This window comes from Erythrolamprus reginae, chromosome 2 (genome assembly GCF_031021105.1).
Source record: "Erythrolamprus reginae isolate rEryReg1 chromosome 2, rEryReg1.hap1, whole genome shotgun sequence".
Lineage (NCBI taxonomy): Eukaryota > Metazoa > Chordata > Lepidosauria > Squamata > Dipsadidae > Erythrolamprus > Erythrolamprus reginae.
In genome coordinates, this window is record NC_091951.1 from 60,276,129 (window position 1) to 60,299,123 (window position 22,995).

Consider the following 22,995-nt stretch of genomic DNA (forward strand, 5'->3'; position numbering starts at 1 on the left):
AAAAACAACAGGCTAACATTAAAACACATTTTTATGGCACAGTAGTTATTATTATTATTGAATTGTAAAATGGGCAGCTTAACCAATTTTGCTTCTCACACATTCTATTGTTGAGTCATCAAAATTCTAGTTTAATCATTTACATCAAGTTCGGCAAATGAAATGCAGATGTGGCAGAGTGTTTAAACAACACTGTATTCCACAGGATGGGATACATAGGCAGACAAGTATCATCTTTAAAATTAAAAAAACACACACACCCTATGTCACCAAACGGCAATATGAAGAAGTTTAGTTCGCTTACTGAATTATATTTTAAGTTTATCTATTTGGGACAAAATAATTAACAAGAAGCATTTCTAACTACAGTATTTATTACCAGCTAAAGAATACTTTAGCTTTTTACAACAGCCTTGGTTAGAGATTCTAGGCGCATTCCAAAGTAACACATTCCCGTGACAGCTTTTCAGAATCTTGCACTGCTTAAACAACTCGAAACAACCTTCAAGACACAGGCTTGAATTTAAACTTCTGTGTCGAGGCATACACCAAATGAATGAAATATACAAACACGAAGTACACGTACACACACACACACATACTCACTACATGCTTGTGCAAAGAAAACTAAGGTTAAAGAAGCAGTAAATCAAATACTTCTCCTTGAACTAAAACAGTCCATTTTGACAGCTGATTTTCTTTCTTTGAAAGCATGCAGCACACGTAAAATAAATACTAGTACAGGTGGGGGGGAAATCTTCAATATCCTGGACTGTGTTAAAAAAAAAGATCCTGTTGGATTTATATTTGTTTAAAAAGAGATTTCCTGGATGGATAATATCCACACAAACAATTAGATTGGGGGTGGGGTGGGGGTGGCGGAATGGTACTTATTTAAAATTTGAACTATAAATCCAACAAATCAATTTTCATTAAACAACAATGTCCATATTTATATTCTAGTTTTGCTGAACTTGCTTAATGGCTGTAGCCTCTTTGAAATATTTTTGGCCTATTTCAAAATGCAAAAAATTGTAAATATAACAAAAAAGTTCAGTGCTATAATAATAATTCCCAACTCAAAGAGACACAATCTTATATGAAACGTTGATAATCCTAGAACCACCAAATGATCTCATCTTTCCTTCTGGCTGGATTCCAACATACAATTTCATTAACCCAGGTACCGCAGGTGATAAAACTCATTTTCCCCTAAAGAGACAGCTAAAAAGTACAGTTATACATTTATGAAGTACCAGCAATCAAAATTATGGATTTTTCTAAAAGGTTTTTAACTACTTTTATTGAAAGGAAAATTGCTGTCTCAGACTTTTTTTGACACTATTACTAATCATAAATTTTACCATTTAGACAAAGCAATAATGTGGGAGATGGTGTCAGTAAAAAGTACGAAACAAAGATGATAGCTATCTCTTAAGTAATGCCTTCTGATCAGATACCGGAAATGAACCTTAAGAGACATAAACCAAATATCTAAAATTTTCATTGAAAGGGTTAGTTCCAATAGCATACAACATAAAATTATATTCATATACACGGACATACACATATAAATATAGTTTTAGTTATTAGTTAGTTATCTGTTCCTCTTTGTTAGCTATTCATCTAGGCAACTGACCAAACAAATTAGCACGATGATCACAAACTAACACACACACAAATTGTACACGCTGTAACAGCACCTTTGGGTCTTTTCCCTCCAAACTTTTTTCCAAATATTATAGAGATCACTAGAGGGCAGTGTGGTATTTAGACCATTCTGACCTTTGTAAGTGATGCAACTATTACTTAGGTCTTGAACTTTATTAGAATGTCAGCAAGGTTAATCAGGATGCTGTAAAATCTGTGATATTCAAAACTGAATTCCAATTTGACATGTTCCACATACTAGGAAATAGAATGAATTAATATTTTGTTGATAATATAGTTGTGTCGATCAACTTTCCTACATATTTTTTGTCTGCCAGCATTTAAAAGAATGATGAATAAGAAAAATCCCTTTAGCTGGTGGTCAGTTTACAAAACTAATTGGGAAAGATCGTGTGTATGAAATAAACAATTGTATATATCTTTGGGAGTTTCCATTCCTGAGTCTTTTTCTTCTAATGTTGAACAATTTTAACCTCAATGTAGTTCAATTAAGCTTAAAGATAACTTCAGTTTAAAACGTTCTGCTCTGCAGTCAGCAGTCATGAATGCATTTGAAACAAATTCGGATTTCCAGCTTTCTTTAAGCAGGTATTCTTATGCGTACTTTTCTCTCTCTAAAACCACAAGCATAGTTTCTGGAATTTCATGTGGAAGTGCTTAAGGGGTTGAAAGTTAACACCTTTGTGAGCTGAGTAGCCTTGCAGTTGCTGCTAAACAAAAGACTCTTTTAGAAGCTTTCCTGAAATGTTTTCTTAACATGTTCCAAGTAGTTTTAGGCAAGCAACTAAAGTAAACAAGATGTTACCATGATAAAAACACTTGTGAAAACATTGCAGTGTGTGCCTAAAATGTTTCTTTCACACAAGCATTCCTTAGTTTTACCAGCAAGCTTCAATCTTTAATTCATAAATGATTTAATTTTTAAACGTATATTTCAATTATAACTGTTACTGTTCCTATCAGACTTCGCATTAAGTCTCAAATGATCAATGTTATATAATGTGAGAAGACCTAAAATAGTCACCTAGCATCAAAAACATCATCAAAAAAGCACAACCCTCTCATCCTACCACCTCTTACAATACTAGACAACACCGTATCAACAGTAGAGAGCTTCAAATTTCTAGGTTCTATCGCATCTCAAAACCTAAAATGGTCACCTAACATCAAAAACGTCATCAAAAAAGCCACAATAAAGAATGTTCTTTCTGCGCCAACTCAGGAAGCTCAAACTGCCCAAGGAGCTGCTGATACAGTAGTCCCTCGCTGTACCGCGCTTCACCTATTGCGGCTTCACTTCATCGCTGGTTTCTGAGGAAGTCGATCGGCAGATTTAAACAGCCCGCCGAACTCGATCGGAAGGTTTTTCCACAAAAAAAAAAAATCTAAAATTGTAAATACTGTATTTAAATACTGTATCTAAAATAAATACTGTGTGGGAAGGGTTTATAAACACTTAAAACAATGAAAACTTACCAAACAATTACAATATAAATACTTAAATAAGTACTATCAGTGGATAAATTCCCCATTGCGGATTTCACCTATCGCGGCCAGGTCTGGAACGTAACACCAGCGATAGGTGAGGGACTACTGTACAGTATCACAGAGGAATCATTGAGTTTGTTATCTGCACCTCTATCACTGTCTGGTTTGGTTCTGCAATCCAACAAGACCGACACAGACTTCAGAGGATAATCAGAACTGCAGAAAAAAGAATTTATTTATTTATTTGATTTTTTTAAATGCAGCCTTTCTCCTTACACTCAGGGTGGCTTACAACATGTTAGCAATAGCACTTTTTAACAGAGCCAGCATATTGCCCCCACAATCCGGGTCCTCATTTTACCCACCTCGGAAACATGGAAGGCTGAGTCAACCTTGAGCTGGTGATTAGCTTTGAACTGCTGACCTGCAGATCTAGTCAGCTTTAGTGGCCTGCAGTACTGCACTCTACCTGCTACATCACCTCGGCTCTGCCAACCTGCCTTCCATTGAGGACCTGTATACTGCACGAGTCAAAAAGTGGGCTGTGAAAATATTTACTGACCCCTCGCATCCTGGATATAAACTGTTTCAACTCCTACCCTCAAATGTCACTACAGAACACTGCACGCCAAGACAACTAGACACAAGAACAGTTTTTTCCCAAATGCCATCACTCTGCTAAACAAATAATTCCCTCAACACTGTCAAACTATTTACTAAGTCTGCACTACTATTACTGCTAGTTTTTTCTCTGGGTGCTTGGAGAGGGAATAAACCACTTCGCTAAGGTGACTCTCTCACACTGCCTCCCACACATCTGGGTTGAGGTTGCCTCCCAGAGCGTCTGGGCACGGAAAGGCAAAAGGGGGCGCTTCACCCCAGCCGAATCAACTTGGCTTCAGCCAAACCGATGAGTCACCACAGTGAAAGAAAGGCGTTGGTTACAAAGCGAGTGAGCAAGAGAAGAGGAGAGTCCATCAGCATGGGGAGAAAGAGGAAGCAGGTAGCTTCCTGTTTCGGTCAAAGGAGCGGGAGGTTCCCCCCTCTTGCCTGCCTGGGTTTCTCTCTCTGGCATAATGTATGGGAGGCAGCCTCACAACGGGTATATGGGAGGCGCGTGCTTCCCCTCGCCGCCTCAGAGTTCCTCTTTTTTTTTTAAGCTTAAAGTTTTGGATTTTTTTGATTCCCTCACCACACCTTCTTCCTTTGGCAGCGACTGTCTTCTCTCTCCTCCTCCTCCCACCCAAATTCCAAGCTTTTATTTCTGTCCTAATGGGTTTGCATGCATTATTTGCTTTTACATTGATTCTTATGGGAAAAATTGCTTCTACTTACGAACTTTTCTACTTAAGAACTTGGTCACGGAACAAATTAAGTTCTTAAAGTTTGGGGTTCAAAAGGGGAACTCTTGGTACTCTTTGAGATTGGTATCCACTTAGGTAACAACATCAGTGTTGAAGGTGTTACCTACTAGTCTAAGGAAATGTCTGCAAGCAAACAACCAAGCTCAGCACCAATGATCCAGTATTGTCTTTCCCCATTAACTCGGGATTTTTCTGCATCATTTTTGATAGTCTCCGATCCTTGACATTTGGGAAATATTCCCATCCAGCCATTATCATGTCAAGGAGATAAAATTTGCTCTGGAGAGTAGATGGTCTTACTTGATATACCACAGATATAACAAAAATAACAGATAAAAGAGAATGAACGTTTTCAGAACTCCAAAGTAAGAAATTAAACTCACAATACATCTTGGGATGCTGAACCCTCCACTTTGAACAACTGTGCAGTATGTATTTGCAATATGGTCCAAAATGTCAATACAAATTTAACACAGCAATACACACATATATATCCACATGTACATATATTTATTCAGACATAATTGTATGTAAATAAGATATATAAGATAAGATGATGAGAGGAGAGAAAAGAGAGAGAGGGAGAGATTAGGATGGGATGAGATGGAAGAAAATAGGATTTCTTACTTTAAAAAAGACTGGAAATCTTCACATACTGCTTCGCAGCCCGGCCATTTGCATACTCCGTGCCCATAAAGCGGATGACTGTGAGAAGGTTCTTCGTGGGATAAACTGAAAAAATAATTAAAAGGTGGAAGAGATGAACTATTATCCTGTGAAACTTTGAGTAAGCTTACTTTGATGTTTGAAAATCATATTTATCAATACAATCCAGTAACAGTACAAAATATGAGGAATAAGCAAATCATTTTGGATCATGCAATACAAGTTTACAACAGAACATTTCCAAACTTTATTGAGAAATTGTATGTATCACAACTATGAATCAGAGGTTTTACCAAAAGTTGGAAAAAATGAAATATACTCCAAATTACCCTTAAGATGCTTAAAAATTGTATCAAAATCAGACTTTTGTTTGTACAAATAGACCTACACACACACACACACACATATATAATTATCATATAAATATATAAAAATAATTATAATTATATTTGTTCATAATTATCAGCCAAACACTGAACTTCTAAAATTTTGATTACAGTATGCAAGTAAGTAACATTTTCATGGGTAATCAGAATCATTAATACAAATTTTGGAGCAACTGCTGTTTTCCATAAGCCAAATAAAAATTAAGGCTGAAGGAAAGAGAATCTTTTTGAACAGAAAATGGTCAGGAAAATGAATCTGATGCATTTATTATTATTCAACTGTGGTATTCTTTTTTTGGCAATTCCCATAATTTTAAATGACATTTATACATAAAGAAGCTTTGGAGTGATTACAATAATTCAGTTGAATATACGTGATTATTTAAAAAAAATAAAGGAGGAAAGGACAGTATACATGCCGACTCTATTGGAAACCTGGAATACACACTAATGTTAGTGGAACAGCTGTATTTTAACTATCTGAACTATAGCAAAGTTGTTAGTAAACAGGATGTTTGGGATGGGATTCTGGAAAGTAATAGTAATAGATTGGCTCTGGTGATTGTGTTGGAAGAGTAAACAATGTGAAATCCATTTTTAATAACCACTGCTATAGAAATGACCATTGGAAACAAAATAAAAGAACATTATTGAATAAATGATCTCTGTTTTCTAGAATTAACAGAAAGGAATAAGAGGAAAAATGTTAAAAACAAGTGATAATTTTCACAGACGGCTATTTGATGAGCACAATATTAATTTAAGTAACTCGTAAAAGTCCATTTGTGTAGGGTAAATAAAAATGTCTTTCAAAGCAATGCTGGGGTAGATGTAGGGAAGTAAATACTATTTTAGAACATGAAGAAAGAGAGAGTAGAGGTTTGTAATAACTATATCAACAATTTTATAATAAAGTTGGATGATTTATTTGACACAAATTTCACTGCAGAAGCTTTTATAACTGATGTTAGCATAATCTGCTCTTCTAAACATTGAATAATTTAATTGGTTTTCTTGTTATCAACTGATTGCCCTATTGAATTATCAGGCCCTTTACGTCAATAAAAATGTGTAGCTATGCTCAGCTCTTGCAACTTTTACATTTTTCTGTTACAACCATAAAAACTACAAGATGTGGTAATTATAAGGCCAACAATTTATAAACTGTATACAGTAATTTTGCCACAATAATCTATTCATCACTTTACAAAAAAAACCCCAATAATGGTATTCTGCACAAATACTGGTCCTTGTCTTCCAGTATAAAATATATTAACTTTTGGAGAATACTTATTCATTTATATTTCTGATATTTTCTATGACATCATCTAACTAAATTAAATTGGAATAACTAGCACTTAACTTTATGTTGAAAGAATAAGTAGTATGTACAATTAAAATGTCATATTTATTTATTTATTTATTTATTATTTTTATGCCGCCCTTCTCCTTAGACGCAGGGCGGCTTACAACATGTTAGCAATAGCACTTTTTAACAGAGCCAGCCTATTGCCCCCACAATCCAGGTCCTCATTTTACCCACCTCGGAAGGATGGAAGGCTGAGTCAACCTTGAGCTGGTGATGAGATTTGAACCGCTGACCTACAAGATCTACAGTCAGCTTCAGTGGCCTGCATACAGTACCTGCTGCACCACCCTGGCTCTTCTAGTCATACTTTCAAAAATATACTTTGTGGAAATTGTGATTGTTTTGATTGATTTTTATCATATTACTATTACATATTATGTCATGTTACTATTCAAAAATCTAGGAAGGAAAGGAAGGAAGGAAGGAAGGAAGGAAGGAAGGAAGGAAGGAAGGAAGTCAGAGACATAAATGGAAGAAATATATCTATCACATCCTAAATGAAAAATTGACAATAACTGGATTCAGATTATGACTATAGATTTCATGGGAGCAGTATGGAAATGGCTTCCACCTGCCTTATTTTGATTTTTGACTACCCAATCCAGTCTATGTCGTAAAGATTTCCTGGTGCTTTCCCAAACATGTATCAAACACACCATACTTGTTTCTTCAAACACGCGGAACGTGTAACAATTGACTGTTATATTGCACTAAGGTATCTTTTTACAAGTAGTTCTCGACTTACAATAATTCATTTAATGACCTTTCAAAGTAACAACACAGAAAAAAGTGACTTATTTTTTACACTTAAAACCGTTGTAGCATCCCCATATGGTCATATGATTTACATTCGGATGCTTGACAATTGACTCACATTTATAATGGTTATAGTGTCCCAAAGTCACATGATACCCTTTTGTGACCTTCTGTCAATGGGGAAACCAGATTAATTTAACAACTGTTACTACTTTCACAACTATAATGATTCACTTAACAAATGTGGCAAGAAAATTCATACAATGGGGAGGAAAACTCATTTAAAATATGTCTCACTTAACAAAATAAATTTTGGGCTCAATTGTTGTAAATTGAGGATTACACATAACAACTTAAACAGTCTTTAAGGAATTGTAATGGAAAATAATCAGCCACTAAGATTAATGTAGATGGCATGACTACTACTACTTATTATTATTATTATTATTATTATTATTATTATTATTATTATTATTATTATTATTATATTTTATTATTATTACTATTACTATTACTATTAGTAGTAGTAGTAGTAGTAGTAGTAGTAGTAGTAGTAGTAGTAATGATATTTGTATGCCGCCCTTCTCCAAAAACTCGGTGCGGCTCACAGAATAAATATAGAAACAAAGCGTACAAAACAAATCTAATACATTAAAAAGGTACAACTAAAACCCCTATATATTACTCAATCAGACAATCCAATCCACTGCATATACTATCTTTATTATATCTCTCTTTACAGTATTTGTGTTTTTTTAATAAAATATAAAAAGATGGGGGTTCCTGTTTAAATGGTAAGTACAGAATTAGAATAGTAATTGTGAATTCTGTTCTTAAGGTATCTATATCAATATAAAATCTGTGTAATATGTTCTTATGGATTCAAACTAATCCCATTTTTTTAACAGGAAAGGTAAATTTACCCCTGTAAACTCTTGCTTAAAATAGTTGACGAGTCTGGACAACATACTGGAATTCAGTCAGTTTATCAAGACGTAGAGTACAATTACATTGCAGAAGTTTTCTTCTTATAATGTAGTGAGAAAATTATATACTTAACATTTAAACAAAGAATTTGATCATTCTAAACTGAATCACACTGAATCTACTAATCCACAGAATAGCAATTCTACATATACTTAGTACTCCACTGGGTTACTTGACAATCTATTTAGATTATCAGAAATGAGTAACAAAACAACAGGGTTAGTGGATAAACATGTTTTCTCATCCATTTTATTTTCTTGGTTTAGCTAGTATAGGTTTCATGACAGGGAGGCAAATCTCATAGAAATTCCTACTCTACCATAACTGGTTGACTGATGTATCTGTAAGATAATTAAGTCATCACATAGGTCTTCTCACCCTATTCAGATCCAAGCATAATCAATGCCTTGAGAAACTAAGAAGAAGTTAAGAGATGAAAGAGTTATGCTCTCCCAGAGCACAAACATGTGTATTTTGCAGAGAGATATTTGATTCCAGATTTCTTTTTCTGATTTTCTACATTGGAGTAATAGCAAGGAATATCTTTTACTGGACATGACTGAGTTAATAGTCACATGGACATGGAAAGAATCCAATACACTTGTCAGTCCTCCAGAGTAAGACAGACAGGAAACATGATTAGATGAGCTAACGCTATTTGTAAGGTTACATTAACAGAATCTTGGTAGTCTAAAGGCACCAACTTCCTGCCACCACCTTTAACTGTCTGATCAGTTAGGGTGGGTCCTTCCTAAGTTTCTTTTTCTGACCATTAACCCCTTGGGGCCTCCTCCCTCTCACGTCTGTTTGTTTCCTAGGCAGTATCTCTTTCTCTTGTCCCCCAAGATTCTCTTGTCCACACATTCTATTACAACATTGGATAGCACTAGATTCAGATATGCTAATTTAAATGGACATGCAAAGTTTAATCACTTAATCAATTTATAAGCTGCTTCAATGGCTGCAGCATATTTATGAATCACACAACCATAAATGTATACAGTGTAAAACACAACAGAACAACAATAGTAACAATGCAATATAAAAAACCCACAGTGGCAAAGCAAGCAAACAACTTACAAACAGAAAAAAGATGATCAAATAAGTATATTGATCTAAAATCACAAAGGACTTTATGACAACCATCTTACAAAGTTTCAAACAGCAATCTTTACCACTCCTTTCCACTCATCTTTTTTTTTCTTAAGAGGACTGTGTATTGCCACACACATCATCCATGAAAGCCAGTGGTGTAATCTGCTAGTTGCTTCACTATAGCTAAGATTTCACCGAGTCTAACACAAGCCACATAGCACAACAGTCTTCCATACTCAATATGTAAACAAACATTTTTGAACAGCAGTCATAAAAGCTCACCACACTTGGGATTCTGGTCTTATGCATTTAAGAATAGAGAATGATTGCAGGTCAGATGGACATGCCAGAAATATTTGCTTGGTTCATATTTAACAAATCTGCAATTTCTGAATCAAAAGGACAACTAAAATATAGTTACTATTTACCTATACTTACAATTCACTTAATTTTGTAATGCAGTTTCAAAACAACTGAAATGTACATGGCCATACAAAAACATGCAAAATATTATTCATGACAAAACACTTGCAAAAATCGGCATAGCCTGAAAAATTAAATAATTTTTTTTTGTAGAAGTACACCAAAATGTACCATGTTTCCCCAAAAATAAGACAGTGTATAATTTTCTTTTAACCCCAAGAATATGGCATTCACATTATTATTGGTTTTTTAATTATTATTTTGGGATGGAGTAGGTGGAGAGCATGGGACTGAATGTCCTGTCACCTGCCCTCATTGTTCTTTGCGCCAGCTGAAACTTTGTTCTGGTTCCTGGAAGACTCAGCAGCAGACAGCTGGCTCGACTGGCATTTTGGTGAGGGGTGCTTTGCCTGGCCAGAGGGAGGGTTGTCTGCTGGGTTCCACTATGTGGCAAAAGGTACCGGGCAGCTGCTCTCTTGCAAGTGGGATGGGAGTTTACAGGCAAGGAGGATGTTTGAGAGGCGGGTGAGTGCTCAAAACACCTCCCAATCAGCTCAGTTGATCCGTGGGTCCACGGAGAGGGGCGTTCTGAGTCCACGGAGAGGAGCGGCATATAAATCTAATAAATTATTATTATTATTATCATCATCATCATCATCATCATCATCATCATCATCATCATTATTATTATGTCAATACAATACAGCAAATGAGATCATTATGCTGGATTTCGTATTTCATCACCAGTCGGGTGCTTCCCAAGCACCTAAGACTGCGTGATATAGCGACGAATTATGTTTGCCAATCCCAGTAAAGCGGCCTTTTGCAATTGACAGATGGAGATTTTGTCAATTCCGATGGTTTTCAAATGTCCGCTGAGATCTTTTGGCACTGCGCCCAGCGTGCCAAGTACCACTGGGACCACTTTCACTGGCATATGCCAGAGTCGTTGCAGCTCGATTTTTAGATTATTATTGTTATTGTTATTATCATTATCATTATTATTATAGGGGCCCAGCTGCCACTAGCTGACCATGGAAGAGAAGAGCTGCCTCCTGTGCTGCCCATGCCCACCCCTTCACTAGAGGTTATTTTCGGGGGAGAGTGTATATTTACACCCACCCCAAAAATTAAGCTTGGCCTTATTTTCAGGATATGTCTTATTTTTGGGGAAACACAGTATATTCATTTGGTAAGATCTCCAGAAAAATATGTAACCTTAAAATAGTTTGCAATAAATTAAAAAAAATAGGACAAATAAAATAAAACTAATTAGGACAAATAAAAAATGATACATTTGGTGATAATGGAAATCAAATATATCACACCCTCAGTATTAATGCAAGACACATAATGAGGAACAGAAATTATAGTTGGTAGCAAGACAAAGAATAAGTAGCATCATTTTCACAACAATAGTAATAATAACAATGATATTTCTCTATGTCAGAGTCTTCAATAGCACTTCAACTCAATAAAATTATATGGAAAATTGCTTTTACCATAATGAATACCGTGAACAACCATGCCTATATTTCAATGTCCAAGATATTATTGGTAAATAAAAGTATCAACAAATGACAATATATTTCAGAAGCAATAATTATTGGAAAGAACGGAAGACAAAAACAAATAAATGCTTCAAGATCAAGGCAAGCACTGGTATCAGGAAAATCTATCTGCAATTTATAGCCATGCAAGAATATGGTACTGAGTGGGCTTCATCAACTCTTTTCAATTGTATTTAAAAAGAGAAACGTGGTTCTCTCCCTTGTAGATGAAATATTAACTTTAAAAAAATAGTTCACACAGAGCCTTGTGATTTTTTTACACATTCATTTTGGGGTTCAGTCTTGTAACAACTTTCCTGACTAAGGAATTGGAAAAAGGGATCTGCCCAATTATGTGGCCTTTGATCTGTCTGGGTAGAAAATGGAATTCAGAAGTTTACTAATATAACCCAAACAAATTTGGTAATTGCTATGATGTAGGAAAATTGTCAAAAATCTGACAATGTGCAAAAATCTAAAAGGACAGGATTTCACCACCTTATAGGGCAGGGGTGTGAAACTCACACCCCATGGGCCAGATGTATCATGTGCTGGCCCTGTCCCCCCCACTCAGTTTAGCGAAGAGGGAAATAGGCGTTGATTGCTTACCTGAACGCCTCTTCTCGTACGGTGAGTGGGTACAGCAGTCACATGGGTTGCTCCTGTCCAATCCGTTGGAACTGAGCCTAGTATTAAAAAAGACTGCTGGATCCGCCCCTTCCCCAGAATTCGCGAATCCATAGACTAGGCTCAGTAGTGAAGCTCTTTAATGTTCAACTCTCATGTGTTATAAGAAAATAGAATAGAAGGTAAAGAAGACCACACATAGGGAGGGAAGTGACTGCTGTACCCACTCACCGTACGAGAAGAGGCGTTCAGGTAAGCAATCAACGCCTATTCTCCGTACTGAAGGAGTGGGTCCAGCAGTCACATGGGACATACCCAAGAGATAGGTCCCTAGGGTGGGAGTACATTGCTATCGTGAGGGATAACGGATTGGAGTACTCTTCTGCCGAAGGCAGCGTCCGCTGATGCGTACGAATCGATTTTGTAGTGCCCTATGAAGGAATTTGGCGAGGCCCAAGTGGCTGCTTTGCAGACTTCTTCCAACGGAGCCTGAGTCGCCCAAGCGGCAGATGTGGCAGCACTTCTGGTGGAATGCGCTGTAATATTCCTTGGAATGGAAAGGGGAGCTGTCTCGTAGGCCTTAGAGATGGTCCCTCTGATCCAACGACCTATTACTGTAGAAGGCACTCTGGATCCCAAGGATCTGGGATGGTAGGCTATGAAGAGTGCTTCAGATCTCCGGATGGATCTTGTGCGTTGGATATAGACCTTTAGCGCTCTAGTGAGATCCAGAGTGTGCCATCTAGTTGCCAGGGGATGCTCTCGTTGGAGGCAGAAGGAAGGTAATATGATATCCTGAGATCTGTGAAACATGGAACTAACCTTTGGTAGAAAGGTGGGGTCCAGTCGCAGAACCACTTTATCCTGGTGAAAACTGGCAAAGGTCCTGTCTGATAGAAAGGGCTGCCAACTCAGATATGCGTCGGGCGGATGTAATCGCCACCAGGAATGCTACCTTAAAGGATAGGTACCTGAGGGACGCAGAATTCAGGGGTTCGTAAGGTGCCTGAGTAAGAGAGTGGAGAACCCGTGGCAAGTCCCAGGTAGGATATCTGTGGATTTTAGAAGGCCTGAGGATGGCCACTCCTCTTAGAAATTCTTGGATTTCTGGAAAAGAGCGGAGGGGCTGCCTGCGAGGCCCCGCCAAGACGGAAGAAATGGCGGCCAGGTGTCGGCGGATGGTGCTGAAAAACCCTCCTGCGAGCACCACTGATGGAATTTGGACCAAGTATGGTCGTAGATCCGATTGGTAGACCCTCTTCTAGACTTCAGGATGATTTCCACTGTGTCCGGGTCATACCCTCGCAGGTCTAAGTCCCTCCGGATAATAGCCAGGCGGTGAGGAGGAACCACTCTGGGTCCGGGTGGAAGGAGGCCCCCTGTCGCAACATATCCTCCGAAACGGGGAGTCGCCAGGGGTCCTGGACGGACAGTTGTTGGAGGTCCGCGAACCAGGGCCTGCGAGGCCAGTGAGGGGCAATCAGAATTACTCGGGCCTTCTCCAGGAGGATTTTGTTGATCACGTCTGGCAGAATTGGAATTGGAGGGAAGGCATACAATAGACCTGGAGGCCAAGGGCTCCTGAGAGCATTGATTGCCTCTACTCCCGGAGACGGGAACCTGGAGATGAAGCGAGGGAGCTGGGCATTGGCTTTGGTCGCAAATAGATCCAACACTGGATGGCCGAACCTGAGGCAGATCTGGTGGAACAGTGACTGATGGAGATTCCACTCGCCTGGATCTAAGGTCACTCGCGAGAGCCAGTCCGCTTGGACATTGAGGCTCCCCGAGATGTGGTCGGCTAGAAGCGACTGGAGAGTTTTCTCTGCCCAAAGGCCTAACTTCGGGGCCTCCCTCATGAGGGCCTTGGATCTTGTGCCTCCCTGTCTGCAAATATGGCCTTTGGTGACTATATTGTCGGTGAGAATCAGCACATGTTGGTTGGAGATGTGAGAGTGGAATTGTTTTAGAGCTAGAGACACGGCTCTTAATTCTAGCCAATTGATGGGCCTGGAAGCCTCCTCCGGTGACCATGTGCCCTGAGCTAAAGGACCCTGGGCGTGGGCTCCCCAGCCCGAGAGGCTGGCATCTGTGGTGACTACAAACTGGTCGGGGCACCGGAAGGGAGATCCCTTGTCTAGGGCTGGAGAAGTCCACCATTTGAGGGATCTGCGAACCGTCGGTGGGATGGTGATGCGACGATTCGAGTTGCTGTGGCCCGATCTCTGGAAGGGTAATAGAAGCCACTGTAGTTCCCTGGCGTGAAGACGGACCCAGGGAACAATACCAATACATGACACCATTTTACCCAAAAGGGAAGATAGGGTGGCAATGGAGGTAGATTGCTGGGGCAGGATGCGAGCAATGAGATCCAAAATGCTGCGTTTTCTCTCAGTGGAGAGGAAAACCTGGGATATCTCAGAATTAATGATAGTTCCCAGATGCAGAATGGAAGTGGATGGATCAAGGTGGCTCTTTTTAAGATTTATGGAGAAACCATGATTCTGTAGAACCGACATGGTAAAAGAGAGGTCTGCAGCCCCACCAGTTCTGGAATTTCCATGAATTAAAATGTCATCTAAATAACATAAAATATGAATGGGAGAGGCCCGGATATGTGCTGCCAAGGATCCCAAGAGTTTAGTGAAGACTCTGGGAGCTGAGGAGAGCCCAAATGGCATAGCCCTATACTGAAAATGCCTGCCTTGAAAGGCAAAGCGCAGAAAATTCCTATGGACCTTGGCAATGGGAATATGGAGGTAGGCCTCCGTGAGATCCAGAGACCCCATAAAGTCTCCCTGATGTAGAGCTGCTAAAATGGAAGATAAGGAATGCATTTTGAATTTCCTATATTTTATGAACCGGTTCAAATTCTTTAGATCTAAGGTGGCGCTCCAGCCTCCAGAGGTCTTAGGGACCATGAAGAGGATGGAATAGAAGCCTAAACCTCTCTGGAGAGAGGGGACCGGTTGAAATGCTCTAATAGTCAACAAATGAGAAATAGCCTCCTCCATTCGGATACGAGATGGAGTGGAACTGGGAGAAGGACAAGAAATAAAACGGTTAGGGGAAGGTGAAATGAACTCTAACCTTAGGCCCCTTTCCACAGTGTCAATGACCCAGGGGTCCTTACAAGAACGGTGCCAGTCGGAAGAGAACCAGGCTAGGCGACCGCCTATGGGAAAGGAGGAAAACTTACCATCTGGCTCTTTTGGAAGCCCTGGTAGAAGAGGATCCTCTCTGATAACGGGAACCTCTGCCCCTGGTGGTTCTAGATTGGGATCGAAACCGAGGGGAATACTGACCTGGATTCCTTTGAAATGCGAAGCCCTGATCCTGTTGACGCCCTGTGCGCCGAAAGGGCTGCGGTTTAGGGGCCTTCTTGGTGGTAGGTCCCAAGACCTTTTTCTTGTCTGTGGTCTCCGTAAGGAGAGGGTCCAGAAGGTCTCCGAAGAGGAGGTTACGTTTCAGCGGACCCATGGCTAACTGCCACTTCTGTCTTACTCCCGCCTGTCAAGGGCGGAGCCATAGAAGTCTTCTGGCCGTTGTGGAGGCTGCTACTGACCTGGCTGCAAATCTGGAAGATTGGAGGGAAGCATCTGCTACATATCGGGGAGCTGCGAAGATTTTGTTGAAATCCTGTTGGCCCCGTAAGTCATCTGGCGGCAGGTGTGGTTGGAGCTGACGAAGCCACAAGAGCATAGCTCTGGAAAAGAAGGATGCCGCTGCAGCACTCTTAATGGCCCATGAGTCTGCAAGGAGACTCCTTTTGAGCATTTGCTCAAGTCGTTTGTCCTCTGGCCGGAGGAACTCCTCTGCTTCGCCCGGTATGGCAGCAGTCGAGTGGAGTGTCTTCACTGGTTCATCTGGCTTGGGACATGTTAGGAGTTCCTCATAGGAGGAGAAGAGCTTGTAGAGTTTCTTGTCCTTGGGAGTGGGAGTAAGCCAACGGTTGGGTGGTCCCACTGTTTAAGCAAAGCATCCTTAAACAACTTGGGCATAGGTATTACCTCATTGTCTTCCTGTTCTTCCATGAAATAAGGAAGATTTTCCTCCGGAGGGTCTGAGGGAGAAGTAGCCTGTTTTTCTTGCCCGGCTAGCCCCGTGGATACTCTAGCTTTAAACAGGAGAGATTTGAAAAGCTGCGAAGGAAAAAGCAGCTGGGGCTGGAATCTTAATCTGAGATTCCTCATCTTCCGACAGACGCTGAAATGGGTCATCATCCTCTTCTGCGTCCCCATCCTCATCCTCTTCCTGAGAGGAGTCAGAGACCTCCATGGCTGGGGCTCTGTAGGAAGGAGAAGAACTCACGGGACGGGAGGAGCGTGGTGGGGGATGAGACAGAGAAGGCACATTGAAAGATGAGAGTTTAGCGTCAAAGGTGTTAGTCAGAATAGTCAAGATAGACTGAAACTCCGGAGGCAAGGAAGAAATATCAGCCGGAAAAGCCGGAGGATCCCTGAGGGCCTGAGCAGGTTCTGGCTGGGAGGAATCCTCGGTAATATCTGGCTCCTCTGGACCTAAACCCCATAGGTTAGGTTGGGGTGGATTTAGGTTTGGCTCATCCAGGGATAGCACAGGAACCCCAGAAAGAGGCAGGTTAGAGGCCTCCGGGGGGGTTGGATTGATATGCACTTGGGCCTGCACCTTAAAAAGTTTGGCTGATTTATCATGTATTTTTTGTAGGGCTGGGTCCCTTCTCTTCTCAGCCCTGGTGGGCTTGGCTAAGGAATGGGTGCCTGAGGAAGAGGAGGAAGAGGCCTGGGGAACTTCAGTAGAATTACCAGTAGGCCTAACCTCTTTGGGACCTTTAGTTGTGCCTCTCTTGGGAAAAGTAGCCATAGTCTGACAATTAACAGAAGACAAGGCTGAGCCAATAACTGAATTATAAGGAGAAGATTTCAAGGACTTCCCAAGAGGAATGGATCCTGCTTCGAGGCCTCGAAGCTGCTGAGACGTGAGGACAATCTGGGCAAACCCAGAGTTCGTGCCCCCAAATCCAGCGGGGCCAGCCTCCCTAAACTTTGTAATTAAGTAAACCAAGGCACTCTGGTTGGAGGCTTAGCCGGTGGAGAATTTAGCCTGGGACCCCCAAGGCCCGCTCCCGGATCCACGCGGTGGACTGAGGCCTACACGGCTGGCAGAAGGCCAACACGAGAGGCCTAGATTTTTAAAAAAGGGCGCGAAGGCCTTCGCGCCGAAAAGATCGCTGCTGAGAATTTCTTAAGGGAAAGCGATCGACTAAGTCCAGGAGACTAGAAGGCGTCTCACTCCGCAGGAGGTATTTTATAAGCCCTTAAATATTTATATACAATAAATAATCAATATTTCAATGGATAAATACTTGCACTAGGACCTCCAGGCCAAAGGATTAGAAGAATCCACAAGCGGCCGCAGGAATCGTAACCGGCAAAACCGCCGGGGGAAAACGAAACCGCAACTTCTCCCAAGGAAAGAAAGCCAAGCCGCGTTTTTTTCTTTTTTTCTTTTAAACGGCTGGCGCAATTAGTGCAAGTAATTAAATAAAGACAATAAATCTTACTACTTTTTGAAGGAAAGATCGAAGGGAAGGTGTTAGAATGTTGAACGAGCTATCACAATACAACCGCAGGATATGCGAACTGAGCGAATTCTGGGGAAGGGGCGGATCCAGCAGTCTTTTTTAATACTAGGCTCAGTTCCAACGGATTGGACAGGAGCAACCCATGTGACTGCTGGACCCACTCCTTCAGTACGGAGAAAAGCTCTGATAACGTCATGTGACACCACTAGTTTGACACTCCAGTTCTAGGGCATCACCAAGCTTTCCCCCATCAAATTCATGCTCGATCAAGAGGCCAAAGATTATATGTGCAGTATGTACTCATCTAATGCTATCAAAATAATGGAAGTTTTGACTGTTCCAAGGACAGGTTCTTACAAACATATTTATCTCTGGAGAATAGCATGGAACAGACGAGACAAATGACATTACTCTGACTCACATAATCTCAAAGCAAAATGTTTTTCAACTATTTCAAGCATGCAGCCCCCAATCATTAAGCACACAGCAATCAAGTAAGAGAAGATGCAACTCATATACATATCTGCATTAGTCATCTAATCCAGGGGAACAAACTACAAGAAAACAAGTAACTGCCAAAGAAAATATAGATTTCTCTGTGAGTAAGTTCAGTTTGCCTTTGCAGCAAGTGGTGTCAACCGATTTTTTAAAAAAATGACACTCTCTGGATCTGCAACTAACAAACTACATAGAGTGGAAAATCTATTGCATCTGCTTTTGAAAACTGTAAATACCATGAAACACAACAGATCTCTGTGTGTCAGGGAGAAGAAGAGACCCTGTCCTTCAGTCCTGTAATCCATCCTAACTCCGCCTGTTACACAGCATGAAAAGTAAATTCTGCTGAATTAAACAGAAGACTCTACACAGAGAAGTATTTCTTAAACTGCTTAGAAACATAGAAACATGGAAGTCTGACGGCAGAAAAAGACCTCATGGTCCATCTAGTCTGCCCTTATACTATTTTCTGTATTTTATCTTAGGATGGATATATGTTTATCCCAGGCATGTTTAAATTCAGTTACTGTGGATTTATCTACCACGTCTGCTGGAAGTTTGTTCCAAGGATCTACTACTCTTTCAGTAAAATAATATTTTCTCATGTTGCTTTTGATCTTTCCCCCAACTTGAAATAGTTGAAAAACATTTTGCTTTGAGATTATGTGAGTCAGAGTAATGTCATTTGTCTCGTCTGTTCCGTGCTTGACCCGAACATTGGTCTTGAATAATGTTAGTACTCATTATCAAAAAACCCCAGCATCTTGTTGTTCTCTTGGCAGCAGTAGCCCCAAACTGGATCCTTGACTCACAAACAACCATTATAAATTGCTCCATTACTCCCAGGATATGTCCAAAGTAGCCCCTTATGGATAATTATTCCCAGTTTAAGAACCACTGATAACCACTCAAAACGTCGCTACAGAGCACTGCACACCAAGACAACTAGACACAAGAACAGTTTTTTTCCAAACGCCATCACTCTACTAAACAAATAATTCCCTCAATACTGTCAGACTTTCTACTAAATCTGCACTTCTATTCTACTAGTTTTCTCATCATTCCTATCACCCATTTCCTCCCATGTTGACTGTATGACTGTAACTTGATGCTTATATCCTAAGATTTTTATTAATATTGCTTCTCCATTGCTTATTTGACCCCTATGACAATCATTAAGTGTCGTACCATATGATTCTTGACAAATGTATATTTTATTTTATGGACGCTGAGAGCATATGCACCAAGACAAAATCCTTGTGTGTCCAAACACACTTGGCCAATAAAAATTCTATTCTACTCTATTCTGTTCTATAGAGAGTGAATAGAAAGATCCAGAGGCTGCTACTCTTTATGCTCAAAGCACACGGGAAAAATCCAACTACACTTTCAGGTAAATCGATCATAGATAAACAAAACAACTTAGTATTCAAAAGTGGCTTCTACCAAAAAAATAAAATCCTAACACACACACACCCACAAGGTAGGCTTGACACTTACACAAAACTATATTTTTTTATGAGATACCGAAATATCTCATGAAAAATATATGAGATACGTATGACACCACATTGCTTTGTTTCAATTCCAGTACTTGTGTAATTGTCTTTGTTATGTTTTTCTTCTGCCTATTCAATTCAATTTTCATCAGTATCTAGATATCCAGAATAGATGTCACATTAGAAATACTTTAATGGGCAGATTTAAAGCTCTAGCATTTTTAATCATTTCACTGCTAATTAACAAGAACAATTTCTCTTTTCTTTTGAGTGTCTCTTCACGTACTTGCCTACTGTCATCACAGCTTCCTTATAGCCTCTATTTTCTGAGGCTCTAGATATTTAATTCCCTTTAATCTTGGCTCATAGACTCTTCTCTTCCAATTCTTTATTCATTCTAGCTGCTCACTTCAGTATTTGTAGTAGTATTTTTAAAATACTTCATCGTAACTGGTGTTACTGGTGTTCTAATTTTTAATAAGAAAAAAAATAAAAACGAACAGAAATCTGATTAACATCTCGGTATCACATACATTAAAAAAATTGAAGCACATCTGTATATTTCCACATCTTTCTTCGCCTCCAATTGCATTTTCTAAGCTGAGGTTTCATTTTATACATGGATTTGATTTTCAGCTTATCAGAATTACACTCTACTTATCTTTGTTAAATTTATTCCTCTCTGCATAGTTCTCTAATTTATGCATAAAAATGTGATTGATTTGGTATTTTAGGTTCATTTTATTCTAATTAAACAAACACTTTGCTTATTTTTGTAATTGATTCTCATTTATGCTTGTATATATAATTTATTTCTATGATTAAAAAGAGGAAGAAGAGGAGGATAGATGAATCCATGAGTTCAGTTTTCTCCTAACTAGATTTTCTATGGTAGGCTATAAAAATCAAAAGAGGAATTGGTGTGGCTGGCTGTAATTCATAAAACAAAACCATTAGAAGAATTGATCTGTATTGACTGTGCATACCTCAGTCCTGGAGTCAGGAACATATTTGATATGGGGATACTGACGCACACTTAGCGCTGTGTGTGTGTGTGTTAACATCATAACGCCTCTCTGAAGGAGAGAAAAATCAATTCTGTTTGAAAGAACTAATCACTAGACTTAAGAAGCCTTCATTTACTCCACTGGACATGGACAATTATAGGAAAATTCCTAACTTTCAATGATTATATAAGGCTCTCAAAGAAGAATGACTTCCCCAGTGTGAAGTCCTGGTGATTATTCTAACCTGTTTCAAATTCATATCAGAATGGTTTGTAGGATTGTGTCTGTCTTCTATGCTGGCTATTCATTCTGATGGATGATCTTAGCTTTGAGTTAATCAGAAGGAGTCTAACTAGTTTGTCTTTTCTTCTGAAAATATATTGTTCATGCTAGGCAGGTGATAGAATAGAACAGGGGTGTCAAACTCGCTACGGCACATCGTCACATGACGTATCACAACTTCCCCCCCCTTGTTAAACAGGAGGTAGGCGTGACCAGAATGTCACGCATCCATATGTATATGTACACACACACATTAAAGTGCAATGTATGAGTATACAAAATCCTTTTCATTATCAGGAAAAATATGTCTCTCTCTCTCTCTCTTTCACACACACACGCACACAAACACACACACACGCCTAAACATAAAGTGGCTTAAACTTAGGCCTATATATGTTGTTATTCAGTGCTCCTTTCTTTCTTCAGTGCTTCTAAAATATTACACCAACTAGCTATTTGTTTTGACACATACGAAGGATTCATTATTACCCTTAACGATACATAAAATTTGCACCCAAGCTACATGAGCAAATGTCTCTTTTAAATATTTCTGCCATTTGCTAAGATTGTATGTCAAAGTTTACTTACAATTGTTACAGATTAACCTTGCAGTGATTCAAAATTAAGATAAGAGTATGCCGTCCTTTGCTTTCACAGCTATCATTGAAAGTAGCTTTTAAATTATTTATTTTAATTGTTTTTAACTGCTCAATTTAACGTTTATGTACTAACACTTCCGATGCTCTTTTTTTCCACGAACACTTTTCTAGGCATCTTTTAAGTTTATGCCCTGCAAACTACAGAGACACTTGATATTTGCCTGTGTAAAGAAAATAAGAAAAGATATGTTTTATTTAACCTGGGTCTTAAAAATAATGTATTTCCCAAGTTAAGACGTAGCAGTACAGTTGAGGTAAGTGAATAGCAAAAATTAAAGAATTCTAATTTTTAAAAAATTATTATTATTATTATTATTATTATTATTATTATTATTATTATTACTACTACTACTACTACTACTACTACTACTACTACTACTCGTATGCCGCCCCGAGTCTTCAGAGAAGGGTGGCATACAAGTCTAATTATTAATTAATAATAATAATAATAATAATAATAATAATAATAAATGAGAATTCTTCTTTAATTTTTGCTATTCATTTACGTCAACTGTACTGCTACATCTGCCTATTATATAAATGAATTCAGGGAAAACTTTGCAACTTCTGCATATGTATCACACAGCAATCCACAAGATATACAGATAGTCCTTGATTTACAACTGCAATTGAGCCCAACATTTATTAAGTGAAACATTTTTTAACTGAGTTCCTTTTCTCCATTTTATGAGCTTTCTTGTCCCAGTTGTTAAGTGAATCACTGCAGTTGTTAAATTAGTTACAAGGTTATTAAGTGAATCTGACTTCTGCATTGACTTTGCCTGTCAAGGTTGAAAAACGGGTCACATGACCATGGGACAGCAACTGTCATAAATATGCTCAGTTGCTAAATTCTTGAATTTTGACCACATGATTGTGAGGGTGCTGCAATGGTTCTCAGTATGAAAAAAGGTCATGAAATGTTTTCAGTGCCATTGTAACTTTGAATGGTCATTAAATGAACTGTTGTAAGTCGAGAACTGCTTGTACTATGTATTATTAGGTGGGAAACATGCAACAGTTCCAGATCAAAAAAAGTGGAATTTCTGTAGCAACAATGCTAGACAGATTACATCTATAATATAGTTAAACATAAATTGAATTG

General features: G+C 39.1%; 1 protein-coding gene across 25 annotated transcripts in view; it reads right to left on the reverse strand.

The window, feature by feature from the left end:
* FOXP1 (forkhead box P1) overlaps positions 1–22,995 on the reverse strand; it is a 780,655-nt gene that overhangs the window by 61,947 nt on the left and 695,713 nt on the right. For all 25 annotated transcript variants that reach the window (XR_011557934.1, XM_070738223.1, XM_070738212.1 and 22 more), the window contains one exon: positions 5,151–5,255. Coding sequence is in view for 24 of the 25 variants with exons in the window: in XM_070738223.1 (XP_070594324.1) it covers positions 5,151–5,255 (105 nt within the window). In the remaining variant the exon portion in view is untranslated. The remainder of the gene's footprint in view (positions 1–5,150; positions 5,256–22,995) is intronic.